Source organism: Zalophus californianus, chromosome 11 (genome assembly GCF_009762305.2).
Source record: "Zalophus californianus isolate mZalCal1 chromosome 11, mZalCal1.pri.v2, whole genome shotgun sequence".
Taxonomy (NCBI): Eukaryota; Metazoa; Chordata; class Mammalia; order Carnivora; family Otariidae; genus Zalophus; species Zalophus californianus.
In genome coordinates, this window is record NC_045605.1 from 67,715,660 (window position 1) to 67,731,119 (window position 15,460).

Below are 15,460 nucleotides of genomic sequence, written 5' to 3' on the forward strand. Positions count from 1 at the left end.
CATCCCCACTTCACAGATGAGAAAAGTGAGGCACAGACAAGTTACATAACTTTCTCGTCACCCAGCTAGAAAGTAGGACAGCTGGAGGCCTAGCTCCAGAGCCCACATTCGCAGCAGCTACACCATGCTGTCTCTCAAACAGTAATAAAGTAAGAGGTGAGACAGGAGACTGCCCAGGCCTACAGGACACTAGACTTCTTTCTCTGTCACTGTGCCATAGGCCTTGGACCCCCTTTCCGGCCTCCCTCTGCCCCACCTTAGCTACTCCTGCTCACCCCTCAGCTCTCCATTCGGGCAGAGCCACCTCCAGAAGCCTTCCCTGTTGTCCTCAGTGGGGTGAGGAACCTTTGTCACTGTCACACAGGCCAGTGTGCTTCCCTCCATCAGAGTAGCTGCTGACTTTCCTCCACATCCATCTCCCCACCCAACTGGAGCTCCTCAAGGGCAGGGGCCATGCCTCCCCTGTCCCTCTGGTCTCCATGCCACATCAGGGCTGGGTACATGGTCAGTGTCAATACATGCTGGATCAGCTGAAACCAAGACCGTGGGTGGTGGCTCCTGTGCGGGACCAGCCAGACGTGGGGCGGGCCTGCTGCAAAGCGGACCTTCCTGCCTCAGGCCACCGCCCCTCACCCCCAGGCCAGCAGCCTGCCTGGGGATGTAGCCTTCGGGGCACTGACATGGCGACTGATGAGCCCCCTGGATAGGGCTTGCCTGAGGGGTCTCTGGGGCCCAGCGCCTTCACCTGGCCTACTCCCTCCAGTTTGCAGATGGGGTGTACCTGGTGCTGCTCATGGGGCTCCTGGAGGGCTACTTCGTGCCCCTGCACAGCTTCTTCCTGACCCCGGACAGCTTTGAACAGAAGGTAAGGGGAGGGGACATCAAGGGAGGACCCCAGCCCATGTGTCCCACCAACTTCACCCACCCACACCTCTGCTGGGGCTATGCAGGGAAAAGGCAAGGGCTCCCCAGCTGCCCCGAGTCTTCGGCAGTGGGATGTGGGGCCTGTTCTGATGGACAGCTCAGCTGGGAAGGAGCCACCTGCAGACCCCTGAGCATCGTGAACAGCTCTCCCTTCCCTTTGCCATCCGGTCCTGGCCCCCTGGCCGCACGCTCCTGCCAGGTACACAGGCCAGCCTCATCTCTCCCCAGACAGGACAAGGAAGGTGGCCGCAAGGATGGCCAGACCTGAGGCTCACCCTCAGCCTACTTCTGATGCCTCTCACGGGCTGCCCCAGCCTGCCCGCTGGACAAAGGACATCTGGTCCAAAGCAGAAACCGCTCCCTGCCTCTTGAACATATCCTGCCATCTGATCCTTTCAATTGTGCACACTCATATCCCTAAGTTTAAAGTCCTGGTAGTTGACACGGGAACACAGTAGGCCAGGAAGAAGATCTTGAACTTCTCTGGGAACGTTTCACCAACAGCCAGCTGGGTCCAGCCAGCCTGTACTCCGCACAGCCTGCCCATCTTGGTAGCTTTGTTTCTCCTTCACATTAGGGCCCCGTTTTTACTCAGCCTCTGCCCCTCTGGCTGTAGTGCTGGCTCCTTCGCTTCCCACGGTCAGGGGCCAGGAGCCCCAAGCATCCAGGAATCCGGGCACAATGACACTGGCACATTTCTCTTTCCAGGTCTTGAATGTCTCCTTTGCCTTTGAGCTCATGCAAGATGGGGGATTGGAAAAGCCAAAGCCACGGCCGGAAGGTACTTTGCTCTTTCCTGGGTTTGTGACAGGACTGAGAGACCCTGTCCCTGCACATGGATGTTCAGGGCACCGGGCAAGCCTCATGTTTAACATCAGGGCAAGGGTTTCTTCTCTGAAATCTTCTTTGCCGTGTGTCGGGGAAGGTGGAACAGAGTGAAGCTGCTCAGTCCTAGAGATCCTTTGTGAACTGCAAGTAAAGATCCCACTCATGGGATCGCGGAGGAAGGCCTGAGCAGAGGGGCCACAGGAACTGCCCTGTACCCAGTTTCCAGATTCTTCTGTCCCTGGACAGGGTGCTGACCTGTCACATAGCTGTATACCGGCCAGGCAGGGGGAGATGCAGGAGTCCTCACCGGCAGCTCTGCTCGGAGCATAATTGTTCTTTGCTCACTCCAACTCTGCCCAAAGAGGAGGCCTGATTTGCTGGGTTCGGATTGCAAATATAAGACAATAAAAATGCACAAGGAACAGACTGCTCAAGCAGCGCTCCCATGCTCACACTTGGAGCTGTGTGCATTTGTGCATATGTGAGCCTTGTCTCTCCTGGGAGTCTTCTTGGTACGGACAATTATTGACTTACTGACTGAAATATTCCATTTTATCAGCACTGGTGAGTCAACACTGTGTAGCAGATAATATTCTGTTTTCCAGCCGTGGGCCCTTTTGCTTGCATTTTCCTAGTTGTTTAAGGGAAAGTGGACAAGTAGGGATGGGGTGTGTTCCCTCCCCATTGCTGCACCTCCCACACCTCCACATTGAGGGGGCATGCGCTGTCTAGGGGCACACAGCCCCATCAGTGGTGATATGCCAAGAGGGGTGGGCTGTTCCTGACCTCAAGGCACTTGCCACCCTCAGGGGAGAGAAAAGATGACCCCAGTAACCACAACAGAATGACAGTGGTGACAGCTGCCATTGAAAGAGGTAGCGCTGAGAGCGAGAGAATGGAGGGGACATCACTTTGGTCTGGGCAGAGGACTGTTTGATGGAGACGGCAGCCCCGGGGATAAACCAGGAAGATCAGGCAGGGCTTTTGTATTTGGCGATTGGGAGGGAGGAGCCAGCACCCTAAACAGGAGGACAGTGTGAGCACAAGTCCTGCCTGGGAAAGGGGGCGGGGCTCTGCGTGTGAGACAGCAGAGGGTGTGGTTAAGCTCCTGACGGCCCTGGATCCAGTCCCCACCCTACCAGCTGTGTGGCCTCCAGCAACTTACCCACCATCTCGGAGCCTACTTTTCATGTCTATAAAAATGGAACTCCGAGAGACATGCACATGACAGGATTCAGTGTGATGGTGTCTGGTGCATAGCACCTGGCACCTGATAAGGAATGTAAGCAGTTACCTATCTGGCTGGCATATTAAGAGTACAAATTGAATAGTGCTTGGTGAGGATGAAGCAAGCTGGTTTAGGTCCCAGAGGGACTTGATACCAAGGCAGAAAGTTTGGACTTTATTCTCTAGGCAGTAGGAGACATGGAAGCTTCTTTTTTCTTTTTTTTAAGAATTTTGTTTGAGAGATCGAGAGAGAGAGAGCGAGTGAGCATGAGTGGGGGGGTAGTGGCAGAAGGAGAGGGAGAAGAAGGTTCCCCGCTGAGCAGGGAGCCCGACTCGGGGCTTGATCCCAGGGCCCTGAGGTCATGACCTGAGCCGAAGGCAGCCGCTTAACCAACTGAGCCACCCAGGCACCCGACATGGAAGGTTCTTAAGCAGGCAAGTAACATGATCAGAGCTCTGTTCCAGAGAGATCCTTTGGAAGGCAGTGTGAAGAACAGATATTTAGCTGTGGGGCACTGTCAGCAGCATTGGGGAACCCGGGAAGAAAAGCAAGCTTGGTAGGGGACATAAGGATGTCAGCTTTAGGAAGCCGAGGCCTTGACCAAGCAGAACCAGAGTTTGGGGAAAAGATCAGGGCTGCGGTTATGCAATTGGAAATCTTCCTTTCAGTGGAAGCCCAACAACAGGAAAGCATGCAGAGAGAAGGAGGAGGTTAAGGACGGTATCTTGTGGGAATGCTTTTACTTGAAGCTGGAGGGGAAAGCAGGAAAACCAGAGGAGGGAGGTGGATCGTGACAAGACGGGCTGGGTCCCCGTGTCATGCCTCGTCACAGACCTCGATAACTTGGCTCTAGCCAACGAAAGCCAATCCCTTATTCTCACTTGCTGTCACCTGTTCTAAGCACCTGGTCACTGCCGAGGGCCTCTAGCAAGGTTGGTGTCCTTCTAGGGGCCCTCTGGGGCAAGGTCACTATGGCCATCCTGATGCCATCAGGAATGGACTTGGAGCCCTACGGCCAGATGACAAACACCCCGCTTCAGAGTAAGAGACAGCGGGAGAGTTCTGGCCAGTGTTTCTGTTTCCACATTCTTGAGCCACTTAATATGAAACTTCCTGGTCACGGACCAGAAGTACTCCCCCCCATACGTCCACTGTCAGACGTTTATTTCCCTCAGAACAGACCGTTCTCCCAGGATCAATTGACCTATAGGGATATTTCAGGATTCAGAGGACATTTCTTGTACAATTACTGACTGAACTGCTTAATATGAAACTTCCTGACCCATGGCAATGGAAAAACACATCTGTTTTATTTGTTGTTACACTGGGCATCATGCCCATGCTGAAAATTTCCAGTGCGTAAAGGAGAACTGAACCGGCATGTTGTGAAATTGTGCTTGGTAAGAGGTATATACCCCAGCATCCCCTCTGGTTTCTGCGCTTCTACCTGGAAAGTGAGATTTGGTAGTAAATGCTGCAGACTTTACAAAAGATGCCAATGTGGGTAATTCTTTGAGGGTGTCTCAAAATCAGATTGGCTGTGGTGGAGGCGTTTTTCATGGCAAAGGATTTTAAGCTCAGGAAAGTGCATTCTCTGCCATGCTGTTTGACATTCAAAGTTCCATCGTACCTTGAAATCTCCTGGGAGCTGGGTGTGCATCCCAGATGACTTGGGCTGCCCAGGCTTCATCAACTTTTAGTAGCCCAAATGTTAGCACCACGTTCATGGCTAATGAAGCACTTGAAATCCTGGCATAAAGCTGGTGGCTTTTTATTTAGGACATCACCCCGCCTGTCTTCCAGTGCACACGCCTACCCCATTATTATTCAAGTAGACTCCTCGCTGAATATGGTTAAGACTCCGGCATTATAGCCAAGTGCAGACTCAGGAGAAATCCAGTACTCGCCAGGAATGGAGCCTGTCTATCAGCCAGCAGGCTGATGGAATATCTACAATTTAAAAAGTTGAAAAGTTGGGGCCAGATTTTAAGCAATGCTAAAAATTCCATTTCTTTCCCCCATTCACTGAGGTGAGGAGAATAGTGTGCAGACCAGACAGTGGCAAAAATTTAAAACTGATGATATCAAGTGTTAGCAATGATATGGAGCAACAGAAACTGCTGGTGTTAATATAACTATGACCATTTTTGAAGAGTAGTTTGTCTTTACGTAATACAGTTGAGGATTTGCACTACCTTCTATGGTAGGCAGAAGGATGGCCCCCAAAATGCTCCCATCCTCATCCCCAGAACCTGATAACATGTGACCTTACACGGCAAAAGGGACTTTGCAAATGTGATTAAGATGAGGATCTTAGAGCATCTGGAGAGTTCCGGCATAATCACAAGGGAAGCACAAGACTCAGTGTCGGCGTGATGCAGCATGAGAAAGACTCAGCCATCACTGGCTTTGCGGATAGAAGGGATTACCAGCCAAAGAATGCAGGCTTCTAGAAGCTAGCCCTTAGCAGCTACAAAAGGCAAGAAAACTGATGCTCCCTGGAGTCTCCAGAAGAGATTACAGCCCTGCGGATGCCTTGATTTTATCCCAGTGCAGCCCACTTCAGACTGTGACCTTTAGAACTCTAAGATAACAAATTAGGGTTGTGTTAAGCCACCAAACCCATGATAATTTGTTAACAGCAGCAGGAAACTAATACACCATCTGATGCAGTAACCTTGCTTATAGGTTACGTGTCCATACACCAGGAAACTAGCCCAAGACTAGCCACGGTAGCCGAGCCGGGACTGCACATCCTAACAGACTAGATGTGTTGGAGTATCATCAGACCATGGATTAATACCCAGCAATGACAAAAAATGAACTGAGAAGTCGGGGAAAGGACTTCTAGGTACTGCAGCATGAAGTCAGTGATTCTTTTCCACACAAAAAAAGCAAGTATAAAACCGGACACGAGGATCCAACACGACCACTTCAAGGCACTGAAGATGGACCATAAATCGACGACAAATGGAGAAGCACTTATTCCTGAAGAACTAGAAAAATAGAGCTGGATAATTATAGTTCTATCTCAATAAGACATGGACACCTCAAAGTTGTTTACAAAAGTGAACAGCTCACACGACATAGATGAATCCTATAAACATAATTTGGAGTAAGAAAATCACAAAAGAATACACATAGCATGATCACACTGATATAAAGCATGAAAACAGGCAAAACTAAAATCTGTTCTTTAAAGGTACATATGTTGGGGCGCCTGGGTGGCTCAGTCAGTTAAGTGTCTGCCTTTGGCTCAGGTCATGATCCCGGGGTCCTGGGATGGAGCCCCGCATCGGGCTCCCTGCTCAGGAGGGAGCCTGCTTTTCCCTCTGCCTGCCGCTCCCCCTGCTTGTGCTCTCTCTCTCCCCTTTCTCTGTCAAATAAATAAAATCTTTTCAAAATATAATAAAATACAAAATCCAGATAGTGGTTATCTTTGCTGGGTGCGAGAGGTTTGTGACCGGAATGCGGAGAGAGAGGGGGCATTTCAAGGGTTCTCACAACGTCCTGCTTCTCTCTTGGGTGCTGGTTACCTCGGGGTTCTCTTTCAAGCATTGAAAACTGCCCATATATGTTTCATGAACTTTTCTGGATGTTTATCACCTTTCAGTTTTTTTTTTTTTTTTTTAACATGTACAGAAAATAGCAAGATTCCCCAGATAGGGTAGCAGGCCAACACCAATATGACCCATCTCCAGAGGATGGGTCCTAGCCCAGTGGGGGAATAGGGAGAAGCAAGGTAAGCCAGGTAGAGACCCAGGATCAGCTAGCTGCATCGGGAGGGGGCCAGACCCACCCTGAGGAGCTGGCCTGCGACTGCCCAACTTATTTCAGCCCCCACCACCTGGTGGCACTGAGCTGCCCGCTGTCCTCCCTACCTTGCTCAAGGGATCTGGGGACCCAGCAGGGAAGCATCAGAGAAAGGGGCTCAGCGACTGCCCCAGACTGGGAGGAGGTCCATGGAGGGCATGGCCATCCAGGGCCCTGTCCCTCTGGGTAAAGACTGAGTTTCCACTGTGAAGAGTTCCCTTCCCCTTCCCCTTCCTTTGACTTCTGCATCAGTTTGAGAGCCATGAACTCATTTGGGATGGTCATTTAATGAACAGGAAGAGGCACTCATACCACCAGGCAAGAGGAGCAAACATGGAATCTTTTCCCCTTGGCCGGAGGCTCTTTTCTCCCTGGAGTAGCCTGGGGTCCGACTGGTCTCTCCCCTGCTCACAGCGAGCTAGCCAGACTCTGCTCTGGTAGTTTCTAAATAGGAGCCCCAGCATCCAGACTGCTGCCAGAGAGGGGCCCTGGGCCAGCACGCAGAGGCCATCAGAGCAGGACCGAGTTACTAATCACATAGTTTATTAGGCCAGGGCTTTCAAGAGACTCTGTTTATATAGCATGGAGTCACAGTTCATTCCCAGGAATCCAGAGCCCCTCTCCTGGCTGAGAAAGCCCGTCTACTGACCCGCTTGGAACTGTGTGACAGTTGGCTTTCTTGACAAGGTGATGGCCTGTAGGAAGAAGGAAGTCAGGTTTCCTAGGGCATAGTCTATGTGCATGCCCCCCCCACCGGAGTTGTGCAGTACACAGACTGTACAGCTGTACACAGCGGCTCTGTTAACAGGCAAAGATGGGAAAGGGGAAGGGAATGACCATTTAGGGAGCCCTTAACGTGTTCTAGATGTTTTTCGTAAAACCCAATTTTACCAGTGAGAAAACTGATTCAGAGAAGTTAAATGACTTAACTGGGTTACACAGCTATTATGAAGATGGGCTTCAAACCTTAGTGGGCCTTAAAATTAAATGGTCAGTTTGAGACATTCTCCCATCATATTGGACATTTTCCTTCTCCAGAAACCTCACAACTCACCTGTCCTTACAAGGGGAAAACAAGTCCTCCTGCCTCCATCCCTATCTGTCCTCCATCAGGCCTGCAAGTTCCTCCTTTGTGCCCAGGCCCACTGCCTCCATTCCGCATCTGCCCATTCTGTGGGTGGTACTTTGCCTCTCCCTGCACATGGCTTTGCTCTCTCCCACACCACCAGTTGGAGCCGTGTCCCCTGGGAACTCTTTCCAGTCTTCCCCTCTTAGGAGCATGTAGCCCTGTTGGCTATCTCCTCTTCCTGGAATTTTCTTCCTTGGCTCGCATGACACTGGGCAATCATTCATTCATCTAGCTATCTATTCATACCTCTTGAGGTCTGTGCATGCCAGGTACTAGGCTAGGTGCTGGAGCAAGCAAGACTGGCTGTCTGTGATCAAGTCACACGCCGTCCAGGGAAGAGGCAGACTGGATCCAATGGGCACACAAATCACCAATTTAGAACTGGAATGAGTGCCATGAAGGAAGAGCAGGGGGGCTTTGAGATCATAAAGCAGGGTACCGTTACCCAGGCCAGGGGCCCAGAAGGCTTCCCTAAGAAGGTGGTGCTTTGAGCTGAGGTCTGCCAAAAGATGAGGAGTTAACGATCTGGGCAGGGTAATCCAGGCACACAGCGTGTGCAGAGGCCAAGATGATGGAGAAGTGCAGCCATTGGGAAGGAAGGAAAGGAGGTCCGTGTGACCTGTGCAGAGTGAATGAGGGGGAGTGTGGCATGAAGGGAGACTAGAAAGGTGGGCCGGGTTCACATCATGCCTTGCAAATTCATGATTTAGGATTTTGAACCTTAGCTTAAGTGAAATGGGTGTATGGCCATACAAGTCATGAGCTGTACAACTTCAAGGGGCACCATTTATGTTGTGGTCTATGGTAATGATGCCCTGGAAACGTGAACGACGTGCCCTAAGGTTGTGCAGTGTACATCCTGCACAACCATACCCAAAGACTAAATAGTCTAACTACAGTGGGTTGCATGGATTGGAGAGGGCAAGAGGCTCTGAGGAGCCCAGTTAGGAGCCTGTTGCCATGGTCCCTACCTTCCCCTTCATGCTCACTCCCTTGCTGAGCTCACCTCTGTCCCTCTCTCCTTTCCAACAATTCCTTCCCTAACTTCTTAACGTTTGACTTGAGTGGAATTTAAGAACTACTTAACAGCAAGCAGTCAGGGATAAGCAAGAATCAGCCTACCGGGCAAAGGACTCCACCTAGGGAGAGTGCCTTGGATGGGCAGGGCAAGGTAGCAGGGCGGAGCCACCAGATAGGGTCTCCTATCGACAGAGGCTCAGTATGTGCCTGAAAAAATACATTATGTGCCTGAACCGACATGGGAGCAGAAAGGGAAGCTGAGCTCCAGGCTTCCCAAGTGGTCCCGGGAAGGCCATGAGCGCATCCATCAGCAGGAGAGCTTGGAGCAGGGTCCGAGCCCAGCTGGGGTGGAACAGGGTTGGTTTCAGCTGGGGTGAGGCTGGGCGGGCAAGGGGGGCGGGAGGTGAGGGCAGTGGTCAGAGGAACCCTAGGCCCTGGACCCTCAGCTTGTGGCCCAGTCAGTGTTGATCTTTGCAGAGCCTGGGCCCCGGGGCCTTGAGCGTGCCTGGCTCTGTCAGCCAACCTGGGGGTCACAACCCAGCCTATCAGAGCCACCGGCCTCCCGCTCTGCCTGATCTCCAAGAGCCCCTGTTCCTGTTGACCAGGGCGTGGCTAGAGTTCCAACATCTTCCCCAATCCCTTCCTTCCCAGTGGCTCTGCGGGAGCTCTCCCACCTCTGAATCCCAGAGTATTATTTTCTCTTACAACATTTACTTCATCTGACCTTCTACACAGGTTTTTAATAAATTCTTACTGTGCAAAACATCACATATACAGAAAGGTACATAAGACATAACTGTACAGGTCCGTGAAGTACCATCCCACAAGCCACGGTGTAACCACCATCCAGCTCCCAGGTGCTCCTTCCAGCTACATAATCCTCAGCCTTCTCCCTAAATGTAACCGCTGTCCTGACTTTTATGGTCATTGGGCTTTTGCCTTTTGCTTCTTTTTCTTTCACTTTTCCTTATTTTTTACCTAAATACGCACTCCTAAGTAGTAGACAGGATTCTTATGTTCTCTCCACGGACAGCTCTCCAAGGGAGTGAGTGTGGGGGGACAAGACTAGGGAGGGGGGGCCTTGTAGGGCAGAGGAGCTGGCAGAGGGCTCAAGGGGCAACCAGAGAAGGTGACCAGTAAATAGAAGGGAGGGAGGGAGGAAATGGTTGTATAAAAGCTGGGGAACCCATGGCAGAACTCTCCTGAAAACACAAACTCCCAGCCTCAAACCCAGCTGCCTTGCTCTGTCCTCCACCGGAAGCAGTCTGTCCCCTGATGCCACCTGTTTACTGAGTACTGTCTGCCAGGTGGGCTTCTGTGCCCCTAGGGCCCTCCCTTCCTTAGGTAGGAGAGGCAGCTCCATCCTAACTCCCCACCTGGTGCCCCCCGCTGTAGCCCCAGCCCCCCGCCCCCGCTGCTCCCCACCACTCCTAGCTGGCTCAGTGGCAGAGGCTGAAGGCAGAGGAGCCCCGGACACAAGTGAGACTCAGGAGACAGGGCAGGGGGCCCCCCCACCTGGAGATGTCTCCAGAGCAAAACCTGGAGGCTCCAGGGTCTGCTTTATTTCAGTGAGAGGTGAGACCCCCTGCACCCAGCACCTCGGCGCCTTGCTGCCCCCTGCTCCGAATTCTTACTGTACACGCTGCCCAGCCTTCAGCGCCCCCCCCCCCCCCCCCGCCTCTGGTTGTCTGGTGGGGGAGGCTCTTCTCTCCCAGCAGCACTGGGAGCTCTTCAGGAGCACCAGATGATGTCCTGGGGGTGAGGGGGCGGGACACCCGCCCCAGGGCCATGCCGGACACACGAGGTGGGTGGTAGAAGGAAGGGGGCTGTGTGGCCCCACTGAAGCCACGTGCGTTTTTGTTTTCTATGCAGACATTGTCAACTGTGACCTGAAATCCACACTCCGAGTGTTGTACAACCTCTTCACCAAGTACCGGAACATGGAGTGAGGGGCACACCGGCCCGCTCCCCCACCGCCCTCGCCTGCTTCTTCCCGTGTCCAGCTCTGTGCTCTCCCGCCGACCCAGCTCCCGCCCAGGGACAGCAAGGCTGGAGTTAGGAAGGAAAGGTTCAGTAACTCAGTGGGCTGACTCGCACCTCCCAGGCCCTGGGGACTGACGGACCATCGCTCCCACCCTGGGGCCAGGTTCAGATTTCCTCAGTGTGATTTGGGAACCAGTTTAGGCACAAGAGACTCCCCTCAGAAAATGAAAATAAAGGTAATAGTTACCATTTAATGGTCGCAAACTACGTGCCGGGCACCACGCTAAGCTCTCCGACGTACTCATGACTCCCACTAAAGCAGGTAGTATAATCCCCTTTTATAGACAATGAAACTGAGGCTCAGAGAGGTTCAGTGAGTTGCCAGAGGCTGGCATTTTTCTTCCTTGAACATGTTTGTTAATAACGAGCCCATCACATTACGCTGCACGCTCTATAGTTGTGGGGGGTGGGGTGTGCACCTGCGCTCTCAAAGACGGCAGAGCCCCCGCCCCCCCATCTCACCACTAGGCGGGCTGGGTCGGGGCTTAGTGACTCACACAGACATCAGCTAATCCAATTTAACTCAATTAAGTGTGTGTGTGCGTGTGCGTGTGTGTGTGTGTGTGTGGTAGGAGTCCTGTCCCTCAACTACTTTGTACAAATGAAAATTACTCTTAATTCCTTCAGATTTGTAATAACCCCATACTCTGGTTTCAGAGTGACATTTGGGAAGAATTCTGTTTAAAATTAATGGAGTGGCACATTCTGCAGCCTTTTTGCTTGATTGCATGTAATGGGAGTGCCCTATATTTTCCTGCAAAATAAGTACTCAATTCATTATCATTAGGCAAATGTACAATATACTCAGGCACCATGGAGAGCTGGGTGCAGGCCCATATGAGCAGGGCTTAGGAAGTAGGGCTCTTCAACAGGCACCCTTGAACTTTAAAGAAAGGAACTCCTTTTTGCCTTCTAATTGATCATTTAGACCATTTCTGGCTAAGTCTGCCCACATGCAGTTACCGGCTAATTCAGGCGAGGAAAAATGTAAGTCATTTAGACCCAAGTCGAGCAGTCTCCTTGCGTGGGTTTACTCGTGGGTTTGTGGTTACTTGTATCCCCTCTCCGTGAACCCAGCTTTGAAATACAGGGCTCTGCTTGTCCCAGGCTGCTGTGTTCCTTGGGAATAGGAAAGGGGCTGAAATGGGAGGACCCAGAAGGACAGGAGGCGTGGGGAAGCATTTGCACACCTGACATGGGGGGGGATACGCCCAGACAGAGAGATGGGGCTTATGGTACTTAACAGTTGCCCTTAAATTGCCTAAGGCCTTGGGGTAAATAATAACCGTTCTGTTACTACAACTTCATTATAGAATTTTCCTAAATATGCCAGATGGACACCAGCCTAGATACCCACCCGAAGTCTGTGCCTGCTTTGTCACTACTTTCAGATCATTGCCCAAAGCCACCTCCAGTTAGAGGAATTAATTTTGATCTCTATCACCATCACCGCCCACCCTGCCAAGTTAGGCCTCCCATATGGTCCAAAACATTTCCTTCCAGCTTCGAAACATTTCCTGCTCTGTCTACCTGCTGTAACTCCGAACCCATAAAGTTTAGATAGACCGCATATTTCTGGGGATATTTTGCTCTAAGAAATAATTGTTACTCAGCATATAATGAGCTTTTAAGATAGGAAGACAATGCACTCTCTTGTGCCAATTTATGTAAAAGAACACAATTCTTTTTACATGATTAACGCAATATTACATTTTTCTCATTAGGAAACACTAAATAGTGTAATATTTCTGTTTGCGCTCATTTAAATTCCTGATAGCAAATCAAGATAAACCATTGCTTTGTCTCTTTGAGCAGTCCGAAAGCGGGATGAAATAAGAGGAATGCATTCATTTAAACATGCTTTGCTGTGCGAATTTTGTCTCCTTTGTTGTCCTTTTTTCTTTACATTCAAGCTGCAAATGTACGAAGTACAAGGGGCCTCATTAAGAGCACCCCTTTTGTATTTTGCGTTTATATGGTAATGGAAACACATCAGAACACTGGGAAGGTTTTAAATAACCAGACAGAGGTCTCTGCCTCAGTCCAGAGGCCTAGGGCCTGGGTCTGTCATCTCCCCTCGCCTGGAGATTTTCCTTTAGATTCTAGAATCTCCTGCTTAATACACAACGGTGTTTTTGGAGGTGGAGAAAGGCATCAGAACAATAAAGAAACCAAACTTCAGCCTCACCTCTTAAAAAAAAAAAAAGAAAGAAAGAAAAAGAAACCAAGAATCAAGTCTCTGTGGGCTTACTGGGTTTTCTGTTGTTATTGTGCCTTTTCTACATTCATTGATATTTTTATTTTTTTACATTCATTGATATTTTTAATAGTTCATATATAAGTGGTACAAAATTCAAAAAGCATGAATGGGTATCTAGTAAAAAAACCGGTCTGCCTCCCTCCCTCCCCTCCCCTAGCAGCCAATAACCCTCCGCAGAGGCAACTATTTGAATCCGTTTTGCATATTCATTTCCAGAGATTCTCAGGCCACATAAAGCATTAACACACATATAAAATCTTTTTTTTACATAAATAGCCTATTATATATACTGCCATGCACATTGCTCTTTTCACTTAATGTTGTATCTTGGAGATTTACACTGGATAGTAAAACTTCTTCAAGTGAGACTATGAATACTTTATAAATCCAAATGCACACCTCTGGTCTGCTTGAGCTAGGAAATGAAAGCCCTCCCCGGGAAGGAGGGAATGCTGCCTAGACAGTGATCTCAAAAGTTGAAACTGTGATCTAGTGGGTAGTAGTTGGGGGTTAGGGGTATGTTACCAGAGACATTCCCAGGCGGCCTCTGAATTTTTTTTTTTTTTTGAAAGGCGTCCTTTAGATTATTATGCTGAATGTGTACCGTTTGATTAAGTTTTCATTTGTACATATAACTACGGCTACTAATTTGTAGTCGACTAAGAAAGTACTAATGGTTACTAAATACTGTGTGGATTCTGCTACAAGCCTAGCAATGCTCCTCTGTTCTATCAGAAAACTTCCATTTCCCGTGTGCAGACCCAGAGTTGATGTGCCCAAAATCTGGGAGAAGGCTCTTTATCAGCACTTCATCAGTGTGGCCTTGAGTTGGTTGCGATTTGCAATGGCTACAGTCAGTCCTTTCTAATTATGAATTACTGTTAGCTTGGCTTTATCATTATCAGTTTATTTTGTTGTGGGTTGCTTGGTTAACCCTACATAGCGTACTGAAAGTTATTTGCATCAAAAGTCTTCTGGAACTATAATTGTCCGATAACCAGACTCTAAGACATGTATACATTGTGGTCCAAATATGAATTGTCCATACTCCAGTGCTAAAGCAAATGTATACATAATCCACTTCCCCCAAATTATCACTAATTTATTTTTCCACTGGAAAATGAGACTAGATGGAGTCTGTAGGTCAAGCAGTTTTGCCCTAAGTAGGGGCTGATCAAAAATACTTTGAGACCCACTGCATCTACTACAGCTCCACCTCAGGAACCCTACCTACATAAAACATCCTAGCTATTCAAGAGGGATAGGTCCTGAAGCCTCCACTCATGCTAATATGGCATGCAATCACCGCCCCCCCCCCATAAAATTCATTTAGGTCTATTGGAAAATTCAAGAGAATACTAAGAACAGGAGAACTGAATTGAAATGAAATGCCATGTAGGAGGTAGACTCTCTCAGCCACTAAGGGACCCGTGTCCACCCACCAGCTTCCCAACACCTGCAGATTCAAGTCTCAGCAAAAGACAAGTTCGTATGTGCAGGTTTCTCACTGTTATAACTCCAAAGACCGTATCTGCAAACACCAAGTTATATCTGCAAATACCAAATTTAGATTGTTTTTTCCTCTCTTTTCCCTGAAAAATCTAAGCCCAGGCTAGCTCCACAATTTGCTCGCACCCCCTGCTTTACTAGGGTGGTGAGTGCGGACGCGAATACTTGCCTGGGCATCCATGAGGGTGCTCAGCGCAGGATGAGCAGCCCCCACACCCAAGCCTGACAATCTGGAGTTTCGGACTTCCCAAGTCCAAAGCCACCAGTGAAGCATGTCTTAAAGTACATTTGCAGGATGTTAGTAGATATTAAGTGAAAAAAATGTCACATTCAAATACGTTTGGGAAATGTGAGGCTAAAGAAAAGTAAACTCGCTTTCTACAGCTTTGGTTTTATCTTTGGCTTTTTGTGTTCTAATTGGAGCGCATCTCAGTTTCCTGCATGGACGTATATTATGACCCTCTACAGGGAGACAGACTAGGGCACATCCGGATTGCATCTGACCCTGGGACCTGTTTGCCCCCTGAGAAATTTGCAGAATGAGTGCTCTGTGGAACTCCTCGGTTCATAAAATTTAGCCAGTGGGCCTCTATGACGTCTTAGTCGTTCTGTGCCCAAGTGGTGAAGGAGGCTCCCTTGCGGAGCTCACTCAGAGAGATGCACAAAAAATCATCACAGATCAGCGGTACCTACAAATGGTGATGGC

General features: G+C 49.7%; 1 protein-coding gene across 1 annotated transcript in view; it reads left to right on the forward strand.

Annotated features, from left to right (window-relative positions):
- Positions 1–12,859, forward strand: part of PARVA (parvin alpha) — a 167,468-nt gene extending 154,609 nt beyond the window's left edge. Inside the window, exons 11-13 of the mRNA XM_027579312.2 lie at positions 764–865; positions 1,633–1,705; positions 10,815–12,859. Coding sequence (XP_027435113.1) covers positions 764–865; positions 1,633–1,705; positions 10,815–10,891 — 252 coding nt within the window. The 3' untranslated portion in view covers positions 10,892–12,859. The remainder of the gene's footprint in view (positions 1–763; positions 866–1,632; positions 1,706–10,814) is intronic.
- The last annotated feature ends 2,601 nt before the right edge of the window (positions 12,860–15,460 follow it).